A 23,803-nucleotide genomic window follows, 5' to 3' on the forward strand; every position below is an offset into this window, starting at 1 on the left:
TAAATCCACCGCTTTATAATTTCTTAATTTTAGCCCCTAAATTGGGTGTTACATAACATGTCAAATTCTAGAGGCAAAAGTGTTCTAGAATTGGTTCATTCTAACGTATGGCAAGCACCAGTTACATCCCTAGGCGGAGCAAAATACTTTGTTTCATTTATTGATAACTACTCCAAGAGATGTTGGGTGTACCCTATTACGAAGAAGTCAGATGTGTTTTCAACTTTCAAAAACTTTAAAGCGCTGGTGGAACTTGATTCTGGAAATAAGATCGAGTGTTTCAGAACAAATAATGGAGGAGAATACACAAGTGAAAAATTTGATGACTTTTGTAGGAAAGAATGCATCAAAAGACAGTTCATAGTGGAGAACACTCCTTATCAAAATAGAGTGGCAGAGCGGATGAACAGAACCTTATTAGAAAGAACAAGAGCAATGTTGAGGGCTGCGGCCTAGAAAAATCATTTTAGGTAGAAGCAATCAATGCCACATGTTATTTGGTGAATTGAGCTCCATCAGCTGCAATAGAGATGAAGACACCAATAGACATGTGAACTGGTAAACTAACTGATTATTCAAACCTCCATGTATTTGGAAGTATTATGTACATGATGCACAACTCCCAAAAAATTTCAAAGCTGGATTCAAAATCCAGGAAATGCAAATTTTAGGGGTATGATAATAGTGTAAAGGGGTATCGCTTGTAGGATCCCACTGTCCACAAAGTGATCATCAGCAGATATATTATCTTTGTAGAAGATCATATTAAAGAATTGAAGACACAACTGGCTAGGGAATTTGAAATAAAGGACTTGGGATCAACAAACAAGATTTTGGGGATGCAAATTCACCGAGACAGAAATAATAGGAAGATTTGGCTTTCACAAAAGAATTACTTGAAGAAGATTTTGTCACGATTCAACATGCAAGATTGTAAGCCAATTTCTACCTCTTCCTATTAAATTCAAATTATCCTCAAGTATGAGTCCTAACAGTGAAGAAAAGAGGATATAGATGTCTTGAGTACCGTATGCATCAGCAGTGGGAAGTTTAATGTTCGCTATGATATGCACAAGACCAAATATTGCACAAGAAGTGGGAGTGGTTAGTCGATACACGGCGAATCCAATAAAAGAGCATTGAAATACAGTAAAGAGGATCTTGAGATACATCAAAGGGACCTCAAATGTTACATTATGTTACGGAGTATCAAATTTACTTATCAATGGGTATGTTGATTCTGACTATGCAGAAGATTTGGATAAAAGCAAATCTACTACAGGATATGTGTTCAAAGTTGCTGGTGAAGCTGTAAGTTGGTTTTTAAAATTGCAGTCAGTAGTGGCTACATCCACAACATAGCATAATATGTAGCAGCTACACAAGCCAGTAAAGAAGCAATCTGGTTAAAGATGCTATTGGAGGAGCTTGGGCACAATCAAGAGTACGTCTCTCTGTTTTGTGATAGTCAAAGCACCTTGCATCTAGCAAGGAATCCAACATTTCATTCAAGGACAAAACATATACAAGTTTAGTACCATTTCATTCATGAAAATGTGGAAGAAGGGACGATAGATATGCAGAAGATCCATACCAAAGACAACATAGTAGATTTCATGACGAAAGAGATCAATGCTAATAAATTTACTTGCTGTCGATCCTCTTGTGTCCTATCAGATACGTAAGCAACATGATGGTACAAGGTAGAAAGAATGGTGTGAAGATATGATTGTTCCAATCAAATCTTCAAGTGGGAGATTGTTGAAAATTGGTCTTGAATAATGCACCGAAAGTTGCATTGTAAGTTGGCAGCAATATGCACAGAAAGTTGCACAGAAATTGTTAAAAAAATGGTATGGTAAAATTTCTCTATTAGTCCCTACACTTTAAGATATTTATAAGATTAGTCCTTAAACTTCAACTATAAATACCCTAACACATTTAGCTTTAAAACCATCTCAAATCATTCTAGCTTTCTTCCAATACTAGAGAATTTAGAGAGTTTTCTTGAGAGTTGTTTTCTCCTTTTTATCAAGAGAGAATTGTCATTGTTTTCTCCTTGTTAGATCGAGAGAAGTTGTAATTCCTATTTTCTCATAGTGAAATTCTTCTACATTTTCTCATGGTTTTTACCCTATATTATTTAGGGGTTTTCCACATAAATATTGTGTCTTCTTTATCTTTATTTTTATTTTCTCAAATTATCAGTTACGATTTTACTCTATCCGATAGCCGTATTCCACAATACCTCCAACCTTTGCTTGACCTTCAGTCTTTTGCAAATTCACTCTTCTGTACTGCAAGTAGATCAGTTTCATACAAAATATGGCAAAAGGCAACAGACATCAAAATATATACATTTAGTTTATAAGAAATATAGAAATGAACCGATATCAAAAAACAAAAAATCTTTTTCATCATCACAGCCAAGAGAAAGGTGAACACTAGAATTGAAGGCTGTATGGCAATAACATAAGTTGGATTTGTGTAGCTCAGACCAACGAGAAATAAAAGCTAGTTGCCAAATATCCTATCCCAAGTAATCGAAACTAGATAAGTTGGTTAGCAGGTTGTTCTACATTACAACAAATTTTCTTATTAGTGGCATCTAGGTTATTGTCACTAAAACTTCAATTTATGTCAGTTGATGTATTGTGTGACGTAAAAATCAATGTCACGATAATTGTCACCCTAGGTGTGTCACTAAATGTCAAAAGTGACGATGTATGTGTTATCGTCATGTATTGTTAAATATATAGTGACGTTAATGGTTAACGTCACAGTTTAATTTGCATTCAGTGACAATTACTTTTGTCACTAAATGATGTACATTTTCGTTATTAATAAATCATACCGTCACCAATAACACAATAATTTCATTGTATACGTGACGAAAAAAAAATTGTCACATTATTAGTAACATAATATATCGTCACCTAATAGTAACATGAATGATATTTATATATAACATAACTATATAATTAATATTCAATGACAACTTATTATGTCATTAAATTATGAAAAATTTTGTTATTGATGATTTATATCGTAAAAAATAATGCATTAAAATCAACTTATATGTGACGAAAGAGATATTATCACATTTTTAATGACATAATATATCGTTACCTAATAATATTTTGAATGATGATTATGCATAACGTCACCATATATAAGGTCATAGTGGCAAAACTAAAAATTGTCACATTTTTAATGACAATATATATTAAAAAATTATTTATACAAATCTAAATAAAAAAATAGTTCACTTATTGCAAAATAATAAGATTTAAACAAATATTTCGCTAAAAACATAATAATTTCATTTCTATAAATATAAAAATGTTTAAATGTTTGCATAAAATAAAAATAATATGATAATAATATGACTTGTGGAATATTTCATTGTAGCAATCTCAATCCAAACCTTGAGTCGGTTGTGATTTTGTTGATGTTGTGTTCGTGGTATCATTTGATGCTACAAATTAAAATATCAACACTAGTTACTACAATTAATATTATATAATAATTTTTATTTGATTAACCATATTGTTTACCTGAAAATTGAATTGATGGCACTTGAATTCCAACAGCTAACAAAGCAGATCTCATAGCTTCCATTTGAGTTTGAATCAATTCAAAATTTGACTTATAGTTATTAAGTTCATCTTCTTTATTCTTCAAACTCTTTTTTAACTCGATTGTATCTGCACTTGAATTTGCTTTCTTAGGCTTTGGCCCATATCTAAGCCCCTGAATGTATCCTGATCTAGTACCAAGTACCTCATCCATTATATCATCAATATTCTTAGGTTCTGCTCCTTCTTCAGTTGGAGTTGATTGCAACTCCACCATTTTCTCCTAAAAAAGTCATTCATAAATAAAATAATCCTTAGATGAAAATTACAATTTAATACTTAATTTTGTAAGGTCTTACATATTTTGCTTGTGCCTCAGAAGTTGTCCATCCTTTTTCATTTGAATAATGAGTTGCCTTGAAGAAATCCTTCCTATTTGGTTCTTCATCATCCTTGCACTATATGATTTTAAAAATAAAAATTAGACTTTAAAATAAAAATAAACTTTATAATAAATATCAAAAGTGTCCAACTTACCATAGGATTTTTCTTAAACAATAATAGCATTAATGTTGCCAAGGTATTTACAGAGATGAAAGTGAAAATGAACAATAATAGCATTGAAGAAGCTGCTTGATGACTGGGGTGATAACGATGTAGCCACGCTCCTTCTCAAGAAAATCTTTGTTGTATACGCAATGAGGTTCATAATAGAGAGTTAATTGGCCCTGTGGAGAAATGACTAGATACCTGAAACACATAATTCCAAGACCGTCGTGGCAAAAACCATACATGTAAGTTCAGTCATAAGAAAATAATATTGCACACCATACGGTACCAATGATTAGTAACGGAGAGTGCAAGCATTATACTTAAAGTCACATTCTCAAGTTGAAGCTCGGAGAGCCTTACCCATTCGCAGGTCGTTGCCATGGAGGACCGAGAACTAGCCCAGGAGTATCTTGAATTCTGACTTTGGAACCATTGCTTGATTCAACTTCAGACTCCTTACCAGGTTCTAGATATGTGACCTGAAAGATTCTAATGCAACAGTGAACAGAAGTAAAGCCATATGCATGGATACATCAAACAGTAGCAGATTCGGTTGAAAATTAGTTTAAAACCAAATGCTCTACAACTAAATAGATTAATAAAATGACAAGTTGTCCTGAATTGTTTACATTTAACACTATCATCTATTTATGATGGTATATTCAATGAACCAAACCACAAAAAATACAGTGGAACGTGAACCATAAACAGTAACAGATTCCTAGTAGAACCCCTGAAAACTAAATTAACGATTTAACTCACATTTCTGAAAAGTGGATCCAACAAAGGCTTGGCATTTGGAGTTGCGACGACTCTTAAGATTTGGGGACATTTCCGAGAGCGGTTTTAAGGTCCTTAAATGGCAGTGATCATCAACGTTTTGTGTAATCAGTAAGTAATCAAGTTGAGGAAGATCAGAAAGCTGCACAAAGGAAGTTACACCCCAATTACAACAAACACACTTATTAAACAACAAAGCAAATTATATATATATATAACATGGATACAAAAAGAAACCTTGAAATTCTTAATAAATTTCTTGGCAGCATCATAGAGCAATGGAATGCCGAAGTCCAAGTTACCAACCAGAATTGGATCAACCAAAAGTTTAACCCCACTTACATCCCACAACCAACTATTCCCCTAAAAACAAAAAACTAAACCATGTCAACAACAAAAAAGAGGGTGAAAATTAACTGAAACTACTAAATCATAAAGAAAAAGAAACCCACCTCTAGGTAAGTGAGGTTGAATACATCAGTCCCAGAAGAGCTGGACCCAACAGCACTCTCTTCAGAAACAACAACAGAAACCCCCTTATCCCACCTGTGAAACCAACCCGAAACGAAAACATATACATATAAAGACTAAACCATACAGAATGAATCGTAGATTTTGGTTTAAAAGTTAATGAATACCTACAGGTTGAGAGCTTTAATCTATTTGAACGGAAGCTGAATAGGTTCGAGGAATTGAGGATAGACGAGCGGGTAAGAGAGCGGATACGGGTCTGGGGCCTCTGTTTCTCAATGGTTTACAACACAGAGGAGCGGAATTGCAATGGACCGCCATTCGTCCTTCCTTGATGAGTAAATTTATTGTTTTAGGGTTTCCAAAGACCTTTGTAAATTGTAAAAGTGCTGGAGCGATTGAAAGAGTAGGACTGGGGAAAGCAGAATATGAATAAAAAAGACTTGTGTTCTCGGAATTGTAGAGCGACGAATTTAAATGAGTAAATTTAACGATTTATTATTTTATGTTTTACTTTAAAAATATTTGAATGAGAGATAATCTAATATAGAATAATGTTAATAAAATAAAAAATATATAAAATATCTATAAAATATATAATTTAATAAGGTTGTTAGATTATCTTATTTTTTAACATTAACTGACATAATTTTATGACGTCTTTTAAAATCGTCATATAAAAAATAGAGATAAAAACAAGTGACAAATAATTGATTTCGTCGTTCTAAAACTATTTTTTGTCACAATAATAAAATGTCACTTTTAGTGTCTTATAAAATATGATAAATTAAATTGTCACGAATAAAACTTATTAGTGACAAATGTGCAATACCACTATTTCAAATTCAATCGTCATTATAATAAATCGTCACTAATACATGTTTTTCATTGGAGACGATTTTACACCGTCATTATTTTATCTAAATGTCATTAAAAGGTTTTCCACCAAAGAATTTGGTGGAAAGATTTTGACGCCAAACATACAGTGACAAAAATTAATGATAATTTTTAAAATTATCGTAAAAGATATACCATTAATCAATAAATATGACGAAAATAAAAAAAACATCACATTATAATATATTTTGTGATGATATAAGTAACGTCATATATAAATTTTATCATAAATTGACAAATTTATTGTAGTAAACAAGGTTTAACAAATCAATTAGGAACGGTTAGAGAGCAATACTAACCCAGTTGACCCAAGAAAGAAGAATGACAAGAAGAGGCGTTTAGTCATAGGAGGTCGAATCCTTCTGTAGGAAAGAGGACTAAAACGGCCTCAAAGTTATATATTGGATTCATGCTTCAAACCAAAAAGACCATCATTTAGATATGGATACAATGTAATAGATCTTAATGAGAAATTTAGATAATAGGCCATCAAAAAGGTCGGTGTCATTGGCGACGGATCGATAGAGTTTGCTATGCTCCGAGTTTTGCTGTCCGCCGTTGGATGCTCTTACTTTTTGGTCCGTGGCGATTGCTTGCTTCTCATCTTTAAAACTTGCTATAATGTGTACTTAAGCTGATTAAACGGAACCAATCAGATCTGTGCTAAGTCCGTTCTAGCCCAGATTGTAATCATTGTGTCACCCGAGTAGAAGGGGATTCCATGGATGTTTCTATCAAAACAGTTCCAGTTAGTGAGCTTTTAGAGTTTACTTATAAGAATTTAAACGAAGGGAGTTCAATTTTTTATTGTCAGAATCTTATCAGCGAGGTTGTTACTGCTAGTGAAGGGGTTCCGGATTTGAAGTTTTCACAGTATAGTACGGGTCTGGAGTTTCAGAATGGGGAGAAGAAGTTGGTGAGGAAGAGTTGCAGAAGCAGAAGCAGAAGCAGAAGAGATAAGGAAGAAGTAGGTGACAAACCAAAAGGATTATTTTATCTAAACAGGTACCAAGTGTTGGCTGATGTTATCGAACAACTGATTCTGGAGCCATTTTTACAGCAACACAAGCTTGTGTTGTCAAACATTATTCTTCGCTTTATTTAATTATATATTTATCTTCCAACCAAATGGATAAGTAGATAGTGTCACCATCGGGTTAAATGAAAATCAAATAGCATATAGAGGCATAAGAATAAAAGGGGTACGAGGGGAATAGTATATCGGGTCGGGTTTTTTTTTTAAAATTTAGGTTCGGGTCAGGTCAGATTCGAGTTTAGAGTAAAAAATATATGATCTGATCCAAAAAATATAATTTTACTTTATATATTTAGATATAATTAAAAAAATACCCCTCTTTATATTATTATTTTTCAATTAAATCACTGTTTTTATTGAATAAAAATAACATCTTTTATTATTTCGGGTCAAGTCGGGTCTGATTCGAATTTTATCTCAAAAAGTTAGGTCGGGTTCGGATCGGGTGAAGGGTATATATTTTTCGGGTCAGGTAGGGTCGGTGAAGGATGTAAAATTTTCAGGTCAGGTCGGGTTGGCCTAACCCAAACCAAACCCGACCATCCCATCCCTAATTTCAACCGAGTGCCCCAGGTTCAATTTCCCCCAAACCTTCTTTATTCTTATGCATCTATATGTTATTTGATTTTCATTTAACCATATGGTGAGGGGTAAATGACACCATTCTTCACTGTACTATACTCTCTCTCTTATTTTCCTCACCTAACTTTCAATTTTTCTATTTTGCTCACTGAACTTTACAGATTGAATCATTTTGCTTACTCTACCGTAACTTTTTAACAGCATTATGATGTGGCACAGGAATCAAAATGATGCCGTTTTGAAAAACTCAAATATACTCTAAAACTATGTCGTTTTGGTGAGTAAAATATGAGAGAGAGTAAAGTTTAATGACTCATGGTGTAATTTACCCTTTTTCCTTCTCTTCTCCATTTTCTTTTCGTCGACCACCACGTCATTTTCATTCCGACCGCCGTAGATGGTGGCCGTTCGAACCCAAAATGGGACGGGTTGATTTGTCTCGACCCATGAGTCTGAACCTGGTGGTTGTTTCACCAGAAAATATCCCAAAACCCGTGAATTTGGATTGAAACGTTTCAGTTTCCTCACTTCCAATCTCAAATTCGTGGGCTTCGGAGCAACTTCTGACAAAATGGAGGTTGAATTTGATCTCGTGACATCGAGGCGATGCGACCCATCCCAATTTGGGCACAAACGACCACTATCTATGGTTGTCGCCAATGGTCGAATGTGGCATCCGACCACATTTCCGTTTTTAATTTATTTTTTAAATTTTTTTATATTAAATAATAAAAAAGCCACATCATCAGTCATTAGAGAGAAAACGGGGGAGTGAGCAAAATGATTCAATTTGTAAAGTTTAGTGAGCAAAATAGAAAAGTTAAAGTTGGGTGAGGAAAATAGGAGAGAGAGTATAATACAGTGAGGAACGATGTAATTTACCCTTAAATAAATTTAAATTATAGAAAAACATTTAATCTAATGGTGACATGTTTCACCATCTAATTGGTGGATTAAATTTATTGAATTAAATTTGATGTAGGACCAAATTGATAAAATGCCTAATTATTGAGGATTAAATGTATAATTATACCAATTTTATTAACTACCATGTCGGTATTTCCGTTAGATATTAACAACAAGTGGCTTGATTGAAAAAATTATATAGTTAAGTGGTCTGATTGACAAAATTGAAAGATCGATGGTAAAATAAAAGGGCTAAATAGTTAGGTGATCAATGATATATTTTACCCTTTTATTTATAATGATATTCGATTCTATTTGATTTGTTTAGTAACATTATAAAATGGAAAGGAAAGAAATATGAATATATATATATATATATTATGGTTAGAGAAAGTGAAAAAAAATAGAATAAATACTATAATACTAAAAATAATTATAATTAAATTTGAATATAAATTCGAACACTTCGATTCGACTCAAACTTTATAAACTCAACTCTACTTGAAAAAAAAAATTAAAGTGAGTTTAAATCATAAAATACAATTCATTATCTTAACTAACTAAATTTCTTTTAACTTGATGAACACAATCGTGATTAAAAGAATATTCCTTATCGGTACAATACATGTTTGATTCATTGCATATACTTTTATACATTAACTCAACTCACAAATCTTCCATTCTAGCGGTCCACCATAATATTTATACCTATATTTGTCTATATTTTCTGCAAGTTAAAAAAGAATATATTATCCTTGGTAGTCCGAAGGTGCCACAAATTTGTCCTAATTTAAAGTTTGAAAGAGTGATATTTTAAATTACTTGGAGCTATAATCTCTATATATTGCCTTTCCCCAGTTGTAGTTTGGCACAACCAAAACATTAAAACAAAGCTGAATTAGAAAATGAAGAAGCAAGCTGGTTCAAGTGTCTTCATAATTCTCCTTTGCGTTGTGTATATATTCGCAAGTGTTAAAGCTCAAACTTGCAGGCCTAGTGGGACAATAAGAGGGAAAAATCCTCCTCCTGGGCAATGCAACACTGAAAACGACTCTGACTGTTGTAAAGTTGGGAAGCTCTACACAACATATAAATGTTCACCGCTCGTGTCGAGCCATACGAAAGCAACGTTGACACTCAACAGCTTTCAGGCCGGTGGAGATGGCGGCGGCCCGTCGGAATGTGACAACCAATACCACTCGGATGATGACCCTGTGGTGGCACTTTCAACCGGGTGGTTTAACGACAAAAAGAGGTGTTTGAAGTATATTAACATTTATGGTAATGGAAGAAGTGTGAGGGCTAAAGTCGTCGACGAATGTGATTCTACGATGGGATGCGATTCGGACCATGATTATCAGCCTCCTTGCCCTAATAACATCGTTGATGCCTCCAAAGCAGTTTGGAAGGCTCTTGGAGTTCCTGAAAGTGATTGGGGGGGCATGGATATCTACTGGTCGGACACCGATTGATCTCTTTAATCATAATATAAATCTGTATTAAAAGCGTGTTATCATCGTGTGTTTTAAATTACAGTTAAATTAATATTAATGTAAAAGTCTTAAAGCATTAAAATCATGCCTTACATCTTAACCATTAGTTGCTATGAGGAACGCCCAAAATTATTTGAAACAGGCAGGCTGAGCAAACAAAACATATGGACAAGCATATCAATGCTCAACGTGGCATCGTCGTTTATTCATAGAATCCCTTTACGTATAAAAGACATCAAAATCTCCTAGTTTATGTCCTACTGAAGTCCACAAAAGAATATCAGAGAGGCAATGCTTTATATATTATTCAGATTTTAGTCTATCCTATCCACTTGCTTAACGGAAGTAAAACATTCAAAGCTTATAATAGAAACATGAGTCGTTGTCGGTTATAAATGAGTAACCTTTTTCCTTTTAAATTTATAATTTAATCACTAAATTCAAATATATTATAACAAATCATTCTACTGTTAAAATTGAAACGATCAAACAGACGTCTAACAACTAACAACGCCTGGTATAGTAACACTCTTAATCTTAAAATTTATACAATTTGATATTAATTTGGAAATAATGCAATAAACCTAATATCATATTTAAAAATTCGATCAAGTTATTCTCCTAAATTATTTGGTTTTTCCCCATAAACGTTATACTACTTTCACTTTGCTTAGAAATGCTCTCAATATATCATATGTTGAACTTCATAAATAGGGCAACTGTATGTTGTTCTTTGTGAGACACTAAGTAGGGGAGTTGGTCAAATCTTTCCTATAGAAACTTTTTTTCGTTGTACAGTTACTCTATCAGAAAGATCTTTAAGCTCGTTGATTTTTTTTTAATATTCGTGTTCATAATTATTTAAAAATACCAATTTTGAAAATAAGATGGGAGTAGATATATATCATTTAGGGTTGGATATGAACAAACACCTATAAAACTGCCTTTTAAAAGAAATTTTTTAAAATATCTTTTTAAGGACAAATTTGAAATCTCTGTTTAATTAGAGATTAAAAAATTAAGCAAATTCAAGAGTTAGTTATATGTAGGAAACACTTAACACCCTTACAAATCTCAAACTTGATACTTAATTGATTATATGTTGTCTTTAAATTAGAATTTACGAGTCCAAATGTGATTTTGAATTCTGATTCTTTATGAATGTAAATTTATTTAAACAAAATAAGCTTTATTTGAAAATAAAATCTAAATTGATTTTTTTTTAAATAAACAACACAATTCGCTAGATTTTTACTTTTAAAGGATATCACATTCCAACTATTTAAGAGACTTTTTCCTTAACCCTCTAATAAAATAATACTCCTATTGTCTCAACATTTTGTCAAAATTTTTAATATAAAATTAAGTACTATACATTTTTTTCACATAAGTGTCTATTAAAATAAGTATATTAAGTGACACGTGTCACATCTATTTTTATATATTTTTTATTTTAAAAAATAAAATATCATTTAAAAAAATTATTTTTTAAACCTGATCGGGTCATGTTTTTTTTAAAAATAGGGTTCGGGTCGGATTGAGTTAGTTTTTTTTAATGTGATGTTCGGGTCGAGTTCGGATTTAGGGTGAAAAATACCCGCCCGACCCGAAAAATATATAATTTTATCTTATATATTTAGGAATAATTACAATAATACCCCTATATATATTATTTTTTTCAGTTAAGTTACTGTTTTTATTGAATAAAAATAATATTTTTATATTATTTCGGGTCGGAACAGGTCGGGTTTTTAAGTTATATATCGGGTCGGGTGAAATCTTGTTTCGGTCGGGTCGGGTCGGGTCTCGGGTGGAGGACTCCTTTTTCTCCGGTCGGGTTTTGGGTGGACCAAAAACCCGACCCATGCTCATCCCTAGTGTCACATCTATTTTTATATAATTTTTTATTTAAAAAATAAAAATATCATTTAAAAAACTATTTTTTAAAAAATATTTTAGTTGCCCTCTTCCCTCCCCGTGTCCCCTTCGCTCTTTTTCCAGCGACACCAATTTCCCCTGTTAGTAGTGCTAATTCAACCCCCCGACACTAATTCAACATCAGTTCGGCCTTTTCCCTCTTAAATCCTTGTAAGAAACAATTAAATCCCTTTCCCATTCAATTTAGGGTTAAAAATATGGAATTTATGTATTTAAAGGTTTAGAATGACAACAAAGGTGATGATCGATCAGGGCCGGAGATGGTCGGGGATTATTGCAAATAGAAATTTGAATTAGCAATTTGAGGGTTTTGGGTCTCTTTTAATTTCAAAGAAATTTGGGTATTTTCTCTAATTTTTAAGATTTTTTAAATATTTTTAAAAAATATATAAACGCGGCACGTGTTATTTAACAGAATTTTTTAATAGCCTTTATGCTCAAGACACTTAAAGTGATAACGTTTGTAATTTTATATTCCTGGATTGACTAAAAAATCTTAGACACCCAAAAGAAAAAATAAAATATATTTTATTTTTATATTAAGCCAAATTAAAATGTACGATGTGTCGCAACCGTCTTTCGGTTGGGCCCCGGAATTGGGCTTCGACTTGAAAAATGTGGATTGGAGTCGCCACCGATCATTTATTTAAAAATAAATGGGTTGATCGGATACCCTATTTCTTACCTGATCTGCGTCTTACCAGAAATATGTCGGGCTCGGGAGTCGGTTACGGTCAAGAAAGGATTAGCACCCTTGAACCGCCCTTTCGGTACTACGTAATTTCCAGTTGTCTTAATTAAGAAAAATAACAAGTTAAATTAAAAGGTAAAGTTTCGATCCTAATTACTTACCCTTGATTGATTTGAAAAAAAAATCGAGAAATGTGTTAGATAAACAAGGTAAAGAAAACAAATAAGATACAAGAGAAAAATAAAATAAATAAAATAATAAGTAAGATAAGAAAAAAAATAGTAAAGTAATAATTATATATAGTAATATTTGAAAAAAGGAAAAAGAAATATAAATATATATATATACTTAAAAATAGAAAAGTTACCCTCTCAATTCACCGAAAGTGGGGGCTTTAGTAAGAAATAAGACAAAAAATGGATCCTCTAGGTTAGTAGTATATAATATAATGTTTAATAATAATAATGATAAAGACACAAGGTTTTTTTTTAAAAAATATAATAATAATGAATAAAAAAATGAAAATAATAAAAAATAATATAAATATATAAAGTTATAAGATATATTACATAAATAACGAAATAATCAAATAAAAATAATTAAGAATATATATATTTAATTATATGTATATAAATAAACTATTAAAAGTATAAAAAATACATACGACTAGATAAAGATAATTATAATATATATATAGTAATATTAGACTTATAAATAAAATATTAAAGAAATATATATATAATAATAATAATAAAAAAATATAGTAAAAAATCAAATGAAAATAATTTAATATATATATATACATATAATAATAACATGAATAATAAAAAAATGAATAAAATATCCATATAATAAATAAAGAGACTAATATAGATTTTTAAAAAACTCTTCCCCTCCTTTAACCGAAAATCAAATCGGTTTTTAAAAATAAGCCTCGGGGTAGATCTAGGTTCGAAACATCGAAACCCCACCCATTTTGGTCATCGGCGCAACCCATGTTTTGGGTTATTCGAACCAAATTTCAAGAAAAATAACGTGCACATTCAAAAGAAAGAAAAAAGAAAATGCTACATTTTATTTCCTTTTCGAATCCTTTACAATAGCTTTGCCTTTATATCTTCCCGTGCTTTCCTATGTGTTTTGTGTGTAAATCGTGTCTTACAATGGTGAGTTACAATGGCTATTTATAGTGCTTGTGGATCCTATCTTTAGGAGTTTAAATCATAAAATTCTATCCTATTTTTTGAATCCTAGCAAAATTCTATCATATCTTTAGGAGTTTGAATCCTAAAATTCTATCCTATTTTTAGGAGTTTGAATCCTATTAGGACGAAAAATGTGTGTTGACAGCTGCCCCTCTTTGCCCATAGTCGTGTAACGAGGATAGGGCAAAGATTAAAAGACACACTTTTCGTTCAGTGGAGTTGAAAATTAACTCTGATGTTTCAATAACTCCCTGTCGAATTGAGTTACGGATGACTCCTCCATCGTGAAGTCGAGTTCATCTTGAAATGATATGAAATTAAAGCCGTAGTTCAGAATTTGAATCAGCACGTGGCTTCCCGTTACCCTTCGGTCTTCTTCTCGGTTTAAAGACCTTGGATCGGAATAGAACTGAGAAATCTTTATTGACAGATAGCTTTTTCTTGACTTAAGCTATGCTGTTTGAAAATGTTTGCTTGTCACTAAGGCACGGCTAACCCAGGTCCTCTCCTCGACTTGAAAACCTCGACTGCAACCGGAAAGTAGTGCGATTGATGTGTCATCGAGCTGAATGGAGTCGAACTCGACAATTTTGATGGCAAATAATCCTTCTTTGAGTTGGATAACCTTCGTCGTGAAGTTGAAATCCAAGTAAGTAGCATTGTTCCAAGTCCAATATCCTCCGTCGTGAAGTTGAAATTGGCTCTGGAAACGGAAAATTGTTTGTTGACAACCAGCCGTCCCTTCGTTGTGAAGTTGAACTTGTGTTGTCTCGAGTCCAATATCCTTCGTTGTGAAGTTGAGATTGGCTCCGAAATTGTTTGTTGACAGTCAGCCGCCCCTTCGCTGTGAAGTTGAGCTTGTGCTGTCTTGGGTCCAATATCCTCCGCTGTGAAGTTGAAATTGGCCCTGAAACTGGGAAATTGTTGTTGACAACCAGCCGTCCCTTCGTTGTGAAGTTGAACTTGTGTTGTCATAGGTAGCATGATATCCTCCGTCGTGGAAAATCAGCTTTGAAATTGGAAAGTTATTCGTTGACAACCAGCCGTCCCTTCGTTGTGAAGTTGAACTTGTGTTGTCTTGAGTGGCACGATATCCTCCATCGTGGAGTTGAAATCGTGGATGTTTGGCTTCGAGCTAGATATCCTTCGTTGCGAAGTTGATTTTGACTCTAGCTAAGGCCTGTCTAGAAATCTTGATTATGGAGTCATGAGGTTTCAATCCATGATCTTGGATTCTTCAAATGTTCCAATCTGATGTTCGTTTTTTTATCTTTGATCTGGGAAATGCTTCTCGACCATCTCAACATTTTCCTTAACCCTCTAATAAAATAATACTCCTATTGTCTCAACATTTTGTCAAAATTTTTAATATAAAATTAAGTACTATACATTTTTTTCACATAAGTGTCTAATAAAATAAGTATATTAAGTGACACGTGTCACATCTATTTTTATATTTTTATTTTAAAAAATAAAATATCATTTAAAAAATTTTTTTTTAAAAAAAAATAATATTTTAATTTCCCTCTCCCCTCCCCGTGTCCCCTTCCCCTTCTCTGTTTTTCCAGCGATACCAATTTCCCGTGGGAGTAGTGCTAATCATGGTTTTCAGAATCCGGTCATGCTACCGGTTCACTGGTTCAACCGGTCGAACCGATCCGACTGGTCGGAAGAACCTGACGACGTCATAATTTTTTAAAAAATTAAATAAAAATACCAAAAATATTTAATAAAAAATAATTTTTTATATCACAAGTCATATTCAAAGCAAGTCATAACATATATAAGTTAAAAACCATAAAATCAAGTGAAAAAAATGATTCAAATTAACTACAACATAATATTTAAGGTAAAACATATTAAATAATAAATATAATTATATAACTATAATTAAAAAATAAATTTGGGTTTAAAAAAATCATAACAAAATGATATTGTTTGGTTTAATTTTTTTTTAAAACAATCCCACATGGCTAAGAAACATAGAAGAGCATCCCAAAAGTCTAAAGAGTAAAAATATGAGAACAAAACAATCTTACATTGTTAAGAAACATAGAAGAGCATCACAACTAACTTCTATAAATAATAGAGGTAATTTGGCATTTAAAATCATGGAGCCTTTTGGTGAGCATTGAGTGAACTATTCTTTCACTTCAATCAAGCTCGAATTTTAGGCTTCAATCGAGCTTCTAAATTTTTTTTAGTTCAAGCCTTTTTGAGTTCAAGTTTCAATATTATATTTCGAGTTTGAGTTGAACTTGATAATTTTTAGCTTGTGAGTTTGAGTCGAGTTGAGTTTACTTTCAAAGTTTTCAAGTTCGAGTCGAGCTCAGCAATACTCGAGTTCGACTTGGCTCGTTTAACAAACGACGTTGTTTGGTTTAATTTTTTTTTAAAAAAAAACAAAATTTCCAGTTTTTTCGGTTTTCAGCCGGTCCGATTCGAACGGTTTAGCAGTTCTGGTCGGTTCACTAGTAACGGTTCAACCGGTTTAGATTAAACCGGACTAACACACGGTTCCTGATTGAACCGGTTGAACCGGCCGATCCGGTCCGGTTTTCAAAACAATGGTGCTAATTCAACCCGCGAGACTAATTCAACATCAATTCGGCGTTTTCCCTCTTAAATCCCTGTACGAAACAATTAAATCCCAGCTAAATCTTACCCATTAAATTTAGGGTTAAAAAATTAAGAATTTATGCATTTAGAGTTTTATGATGACATCAAAAGTGATGACCGGAGACAGTCGGGGATTATTGGAAATAGAAATTAGAATTAGTAATTTTAGGGTTTTGGGTCTCTTTTAATTTCAAAGAAATTTGGGTCTTTCATCTCATTTTTAAGTTTTTTTTAAATAAACTTAAAAAATATATATATAAATGTGACACGTGTTACTTAATAGAATTTTTTTATGGTCGTTATGCTTGGGACACTTAAAGTGATAACGTTTGTAATGTTAAGTACCTGGATTGACTAAAAAAAACTTAGGCACCCAAAAGAAAAAAGAGAGCATAGTTTAGACACTTATTTTTATATTAAACAAATTAAAATATACGATGCAAACAAAACTATTATCTTTCTGAAACAAATATAAAAATGCATGTGATAAATAATAATGCTAATGATGCATGAAATTAAGTAATAATTAAGTATATATTATAATTATAATTTCAGAAGTTAGTCTAAATTTCTATTAAAAGATATCAAAATTTAAGAAGGATACTATTAAGATTTTTGAGGTTGTATGATCAATCGAAAAAGTCACAAGATGGGTGAATTGACCTTTTGAAAAATTCGGATGTGGAAGAGAAAGGATATAAAAAATTACACAAGAATTTATAGTGGTTCGACTTATAAACTAAGTCTACATCTACTACCTTAGCTCCACATTAAGCATTTCTAACAAATTCACTAATTTATTTTTTTCTTGTTCTGACCTCAAAAGTAACCTTTACAAATCATTATCTTTTTAAAGACTATGACATAGACAACCCTTTTTTTTATAAAGGATGAAGAACTAAACAAGAAAAATCTCACAAGATATCTGTTTACAAATTTAATTTCACAACAAAAACAATTAAAAGATTTGCAATGAACTCAAAACGTATGTAAGAGAAAGGAAGAAATAAAGAGTGACAGAGCTTTTCTCTTGATCTCTATTGCTTGGATGAGTGTTCTAACCTTCTTCAACTGTTCTAACCTTCTTTAAGTGTTCTTTTGTTGTTTTTATAAGTTTGAATGAGTTAGTAGTCATTTTTTGCTGTTGAGGATGGTTAATTTGGAGCCGTTAGGAAATTAATTTTCTGCAAAATAAAATTGTCCAAAACAAGGAATATTGACACTGCCATTAGATAGTATAAGTACTTCTTTTATAATATTTAAATAAACTAGCAGTTAGTGATTGTTGGGCTTGACCAGTATCGATACTCGGGTTTGTGGTATTGATACAACTATGTAAAGTAGGATCAATATTCTTAGAGTATCGATACCAATTTTGCTTACTGAAATTTGAACAACTTGAAAAAGAACAATTAGTATCGATAATTCTCTTAAGATAATTTCCCTAGAACCTTCAATCTTTGTTATTCTTGACTTCTTCGTGAAGAAGAGTCAATCTTTCATTGTCATTCTTGACTTCCTCATGAAGAGAAGTTAATCTTTGTTATTCTTGACTTCCTCATGAAGATAAGTCAATATTTTTTATTCTTGACTTCCTCGTGAAGAGAAATAAATCTTCGTTATTCTTGACTTCATCGTGGAGAGAAGTCAATCTTTGTTATTCTTGACTTCCTCGTGAAGAGAAGTCAATCTTTGTTCCTCTTGACTTCCTCGTGAAGAGAATTCGATCTTTGTTATTCTTGACTTCCTCGTGAAGAGAAGTCAAAATCTGTTAATTTCGACTTCTTTGTGAAAATAATAATATCTTTGTTATTCCCGGCTCACTCGTGAAGAGAAGTCAATCTTTCAATGTTATTCTCGACTTCCTCGTGAAGAAAAGTCAATCTTTGTTATTCTTAACTTCTTCGTGAAGAGAAGTCAATCTTTGTTACTCTTGACTTCTTCATGAAGAAAAATCAATCTTTGTTATTCCTGACTCCCTCGCGAAGAGGAGTTAATCTTTCAATGTTATTCTCGACTTCATCGTGAAGAGAAGTCAATATATGTTATTCTTGACTTCCTCCTATATAGAAGTCGATTGATGAGTGTTCAAAATCGTTAATCTTTGCTTGTTATTTCTTCGATTTTGTGGAATTATTGCTGTTGAATTGGTCATGTTATACTTATTTTTGTACAGGTCCTTGCTTTCCGGAATTTGTGACAAAACGGGTGAATTCTGCATTTTTATTATTATTTGGTCACGGCTGGAGATATGGGCACGACTCTAGACACGACGCGGTCTGACGTTGCAGTTTCTAGAAGGTCCAGTCAGCGACGGTTTCTAGAAGACTTTATCCGCACGCCTTTTGGAAAATTGGCGAGCAGAGTTGCATTAGGAGACTATTTTAAGTTTGAATTTAAATTAAAAAATAATTTTCTTTAGGATTATTTTATTTATTTTCTTTGTTTATCCATTAGGCTTTGAGAGGCTATAAATACCCACTTGTGGTAACCCTAAACTTATCACTCAAATTACATTCTTCTTTTCTCTCTAGTTTTATTAAAGTTTTCTTTTTTTTTTTACTTTTCAAGTTTTTTCCCTTTTTCTTTTATTTTCAAGCTTTGTTTTTAATATGCTAAGTATGACTTTTGTCATGCTTAGCTAAACTTTTCATAAGCCGAGAGCTGTCGTGATGATTCAATTCCAACGGGAGAATTGAAACGGTCCCTTAATATCTTCGGAATATCTCCCTCAATCTCTGCGCTTATTTTTCAAAATCAAAACAGTTTTCAAAAATCAAAGATTGACTTTGATCAAGAGGTTATTGTGATTAAATGTGTGGGAGGAAGGTTCGGCTTATAGAAAGCAATTCGACTTCCTGGGAATACACTTGGCGAGATAGCTTCGCCAAGAGGGAATTGAGATCGGAATTGACGGTTATTGAAGCAACAATCCGAGTCGGTCGTCATGAACTTACACGGTAATTGATCTACGACAATTGATGTTGTTAGAATCAATTACCGAATCCAGAATCAAAGATTGCCTTGGGTATTCGGTATACAAGATAGAGTCACGGGATAACCCTTGTAGACAAAGTAACCGACGTGAATCCCGAAGAGAAAAACTTATTTGATGATCATAAGGAAATTGAGTCAAAGCGAAGCTTGAGGCTACTTTTACCGTATTTATTCACAATCTTCATCTTATTATTTTTACTTTAATTGCTTTTACTTATTTAATCATTTTTATTATTTTAATATTTTCTTACCAAAATTCCCCCCATTTTTACAATTTCACGCCTGGCATAAATAAATCAGACAAAAATTTATAATTTTCTAAGTCCCTATGGATTCGACTCTTACTTCTCTTTACTTCGTATTTCCTTTATTTATTGATTGAGAATAAGGAATTTATTTTGACATCCAAAATGATAATTGTCAAATTGGCGCCGTTGTCGGGGGCTTCACCAAAGTTACTAATATTTGTTTGCTTTTGAAATATGACCAGGACTAATCCGACAGAATTAGTGGAGTACGACCCGGAGATCGAAGCCAAAGCTAGGAGACTCCACGCACAGACACTTCGGGAAAGAAGTAGACAACAATCAAATCCAGAAGAAGAATCAAACTCAGGTAATACAATTCTGATGATCGAACCTACTATCCGAGAGTTAGTCGCGGCACCTACTGAATAAGGGCCTTTGTGCATTGATTTTCCCCAAGGCGAAACTCCATACCAATTAAAAACTGACCTTATTCATCTCCTCCCTACATTCCGCAGATTACCAAACAAGGATCCACACAAACATCTCATGGAATTTTATATGGTCTGTACCAGCATGAAACCACAGGGAATAACCGAGGACCAAATAAAACTTAGAGCTTTTCCTTTTTCCTTAGCCGATTCGGCTAAAGAGTGGTTATTTTATCTTCCTCCTAATTCTATTACTACATGGGCTAATATGACTCATCTTTTTCTTGACAGGTTTTTCCCTGCGGCAAAAGTAAGTGAACTACAAAGAAGAATACTTGGAATCAAGCAGCTTGATGGAGAGTCACTTTACGACTACTGGGAGCGGTTTAAGAAGTTATGTTCTAGTTGCCCACAACATGGGTTAACTGAACAAACACTCATTCAACACTTTTATGAAGGATTATCTCCCCTGGAAATGAAGATGATCGACGCTGCCAGCGGCGGAGCCTTAGTGAATATGACTCCCACCGAGGCAAGGCACTTAATATCGACGATGACTGCAAATTCCCAACAGTTCCACGCAAATAATGAACCTTCTCGAAGGGTTCATGAGATAAGTTCATCTTCCTTAGAAAATATAATAGAAAAGTTAACTGAAGTCGTAAACTCTCTTGTTGCAGGAAAGATAGAACAAAACCAATTATGTGGAATATGTGCATTACCTGATCATCCAATAGACGGTTGTCCACTGATTCAAGATGACGCAACAGCTCAAGTTAATGCAATCGGGGATTTTCCGGGACCTCTCGAAAGAGCTTATAATCCCTACGACAATACATACAACCCAAGATGGAGGGAACATCTGAATTTCAACTATGTTAAGAACTGAAGACCAAATCAAGGCTGTCAAGCGAGACCACCTCCACCGAACCAACAGCCGCAAAAGAAATCACTAAAGTCGATTGTCGAGAGGTTAGCACTATCCCAGGAAAAATTCCAGAATCATACTGAAGTCCACTTATAAGAGATAGACAAGCAGATGAGCCAACTGGCTCAAACTGTAGGTCGCTTGGAATCACGAGGTAAACTTCCATCTCAAACTGAAGTAAACCCAAGGGAGAACGTCAGCGCCATCACTCTTCGGAGCGGTACAGTAGTGGCACCACCTGTTTCATCAAACGAAGCAACTTAAAAGGAGAAAAATACTGATGATTCAGGGTCCTAGAAAGAGAATAACGAAGAACAAATAGACAACCCGACGCCACCCCCCTACGACGTGCCACCGCCTTTTCCATTAAGGTTAGTTAAAAATGATAAAAAAGCTGAGGAAACAGAAATATTAGACTTACTTCGGAAGGTGGAAGTTAATATACCTCTCCTTGAGGTTATTCGGAAGGTTCCAAGGTATGCTTGATTTTTAAAGGATCTCTGCACGACCAAAAGAAAGCTTACCAGAGTCTAGAAAGTGAACTTAGGATCGAACGTCTCATCCGTTTTCCAACGAAAGTTACCACCTAAACTAAAGGACCAATGTATGTTCGCAATCCCTTGTAAAATTGGAAAAGTTGAGATAAAACGAGCAATGTGTGATCTTAGTGCATCAATTAATTTAATGACTCTATCTGTTTATAAAATGGTTACTAACGATCCTTTGAAGGATACAAAGATTTTGATACAACTTGCCAACAGGTCAGTGATCTATCCAGAAGGACTTTTAGAGAATGTATTGGTGGAGGTAAGCGACTTGATATTTCCAGCCGATTTTTATATAATCGAGATGGAGAATGATCGTACGAGCACATCATCTGATATCCTTTTGGGGCGCTCTTTCCTAAGTACTGCAAATACAAGAATTGACTTGAGGAGCGTAATTTTAACTATGGAATTCAACGGCGAGGTCGTTAAATTTGACGTATATAAGGCAATGCGATATCCTGATAATGTGGAAAGTTTAAATTCTGTCGATTTAATTGATCATTTGGCTGATGAAATTTTAAGGACTAATTTTTCCTTTGATATATGCAGGGAGCTGGAGGATCATGATGAAAAATGAGTTTCGATCATACCGAGTTGAATTTGATTTCTTCTAAGCCCAAAGTCTTGCCTTCTGTTTTGCAGGCACCCAAAGTTGAACTGAAACCATTGCCTGATCATTTGAAATACTCCTTCCTCGGAGAAAATAACACTCTACCAGTAATCATATCAAAAAATTATCCGATGAGGAGGAAAAGGACTTAATCACTGTTTTGCGCTAATACAAGGAGACCATAGGATGTACCATCGTTGATATAAAAAGGTTGAGTCCATCCGCTTGCATGCATAAAATTAAAACCGAAGAAGGCGCAAAACCAACACGTGAAGGTCAACGCCGGCTAAATCCACTAATGATGGAAGTGGTAAAAAAGGAGATACAAAAACTCCTTGATACAGATATTATATATCCAATTTCGGATAGCAAATGGGTAAGTCCGATACATGTAGTTCCTTAAAAAACAGGAGTTACTGTGATTGAAAATTATGAAGGAAAACTTGTACCAACACGAGTTCAGAATAGATGGAGAGTCTGCATCGATTACATGAAGTTGAATTCTTTAACTCAAAAAGACCATTTTCCTCTTCCGTTCATAGATCAAATGATAGAACGATTAGCCGATAAATCTCACTATTGTTGTCTTGATGGATTTTCAGGTTTCTTCCAGATTCTAGTAGCACTTGAAGATCAAGAAAAGACGACGTTTACATGTCCTTTCGGCACCTTCTCTTACTGACACATGCCTTTCAGACTTTGCAATGCACCTGCCACATTCCAAAGGTTTATGATTAGTATTTTTTCTGATTTTATTGAGAAAGGTATTGAAGTCTTCATGGATGACTTCACTTTTTACGGTAATTCATTCGATGAGTGTCTATTAAACTTGAAAAATGTGTTGCGTCGATGCCTAGAATTTAACCTTGTTCTGAATTATGAAAAGTGTCACTTTATGGTTGATAAAGGTCTAATTCTAGGACATATTGCTTCATCTAAAGTAATTACGGTAGATAAGGCAAAAACTGATATAATACGTTCACTTCCTTACCCCACTACGGTGAGGGAAATTCACTTTCCTTGGTCATGCAGGTTTTTACCGTAGATTCATTAAGGATTTCTCTAAGGTTGTGCAACCATTGTGCGAGCTATTACAGAAGGATAAAGCCTTCAATTTCGACAAATAATGCCAAGAATCTTTCGACGTACTAAAGGAGAAGTTGGTTACGGACCCATAGTCCAACCACCGAATTGGGACTTCCCCTTCGAAGTCATGTGTAATGCTTCAGATGGAAGTGTTGGGGCTTTGCTCTGACAAAAAATCGGGAAAAAACCTCACGTTATCGTTTATGCATC

At 33.5% G+C, this 23,803-nt stretch overlaps 2 protein-coding genes and 1 pseudogene across 2 annotated transcripts; 1 reads left to right on the forward strand and 2 right to left on the reverse strand.

The window, feature by feature from the left end:
• Nucleotides 1–3,392: 3,392 nt before the first annotated feature.
• LOC120155438 lies at nt 3,393–4,055 on the reverse strand. Its single transcript, XM_039166995.1, has 3 exons — nt 3,938–4,055; nt 3,558–3,861; nt 3,393–3,478 (listed from the first exon to the last, which is right to left on the reverse strand). Exons 2-3 carry the CDS (start codon nt 3,853–3,855, stop codon nt 3,417–3,419), a joined length of 360 nt encoding a protein of 119 aa, XP_039022926.1. The 5' UTR covers nt 3,856–3,861; nt 3,938–4,055; the 3' UTR covers nt 3,393–3,416.
• A 54-nt stretch (nt 4,056–4,109) lies between these two features.
• LOC120151892 lies at nt 4,110–5,702 on the reverse strand (annotated as a pseudogene).
• A 3,869-nt stretch (nt 5,703–9,571) lies between these two features.
• Nucleotides 9,572–10,282, forward strand: LOC120155418 (kiwellin-1-like). Its single transcript, XM_039166976.1, has one exon. The coding sequence runs from the start codon at nt 9,708–9,710 to the stop codon at nt 10,272–10,274; it is 567 nt and encodes a 188-aa protein (XP_039022907.1). The 5' UTR covers nt 9,572–9,707; the 3' UTR covers nt 10,275–10,282.
• The last annotated feature ends 13,521 nt before the right edge of the window (nt 10,283–23,803 follow it).

The sequence above is a fragment of the Hibiscus syriacus genome, unplaced genomic scaffold (assembly GCF_006381635.1).
Source record: "Hibiscus syriacus cultivar Baekdansim isolate YM2019G1 unplaced genomic scaffold, ASM638163v2 tig00002840_pilon, whole genome shotgun sequence".
Classification (NCBI taxonomy): Eukaryota; Viridiplantae; Streptophyta; class Magnoliopsida; order Malvales; family Malvaceae; genus Hibiscus; species Hibiscus syriacus.

Coding starts and splice junctions, on each gene's coding strand:
- LOC120155438 (XM_039166995.1), bottom strand. CDS start 3,855: ATGGTGGAGTTGCAATCAACTCCAACTGAAGAAGGAGCAGAACCTAAG. Junction 3,479..3,557: donor GCCATCAATTCAATTTTCAG/GTAAACAATATG, acceptor TTTAATTTGTAG/CATCAAATGATACCACGAAC.
- LOC120155418 (XM_039166976.1), top strand. CDS start 9,708: ATGAAGAAGCAAGCTGGTTCAAGTGTCTTCATAATTCTCCTTTGCGTT.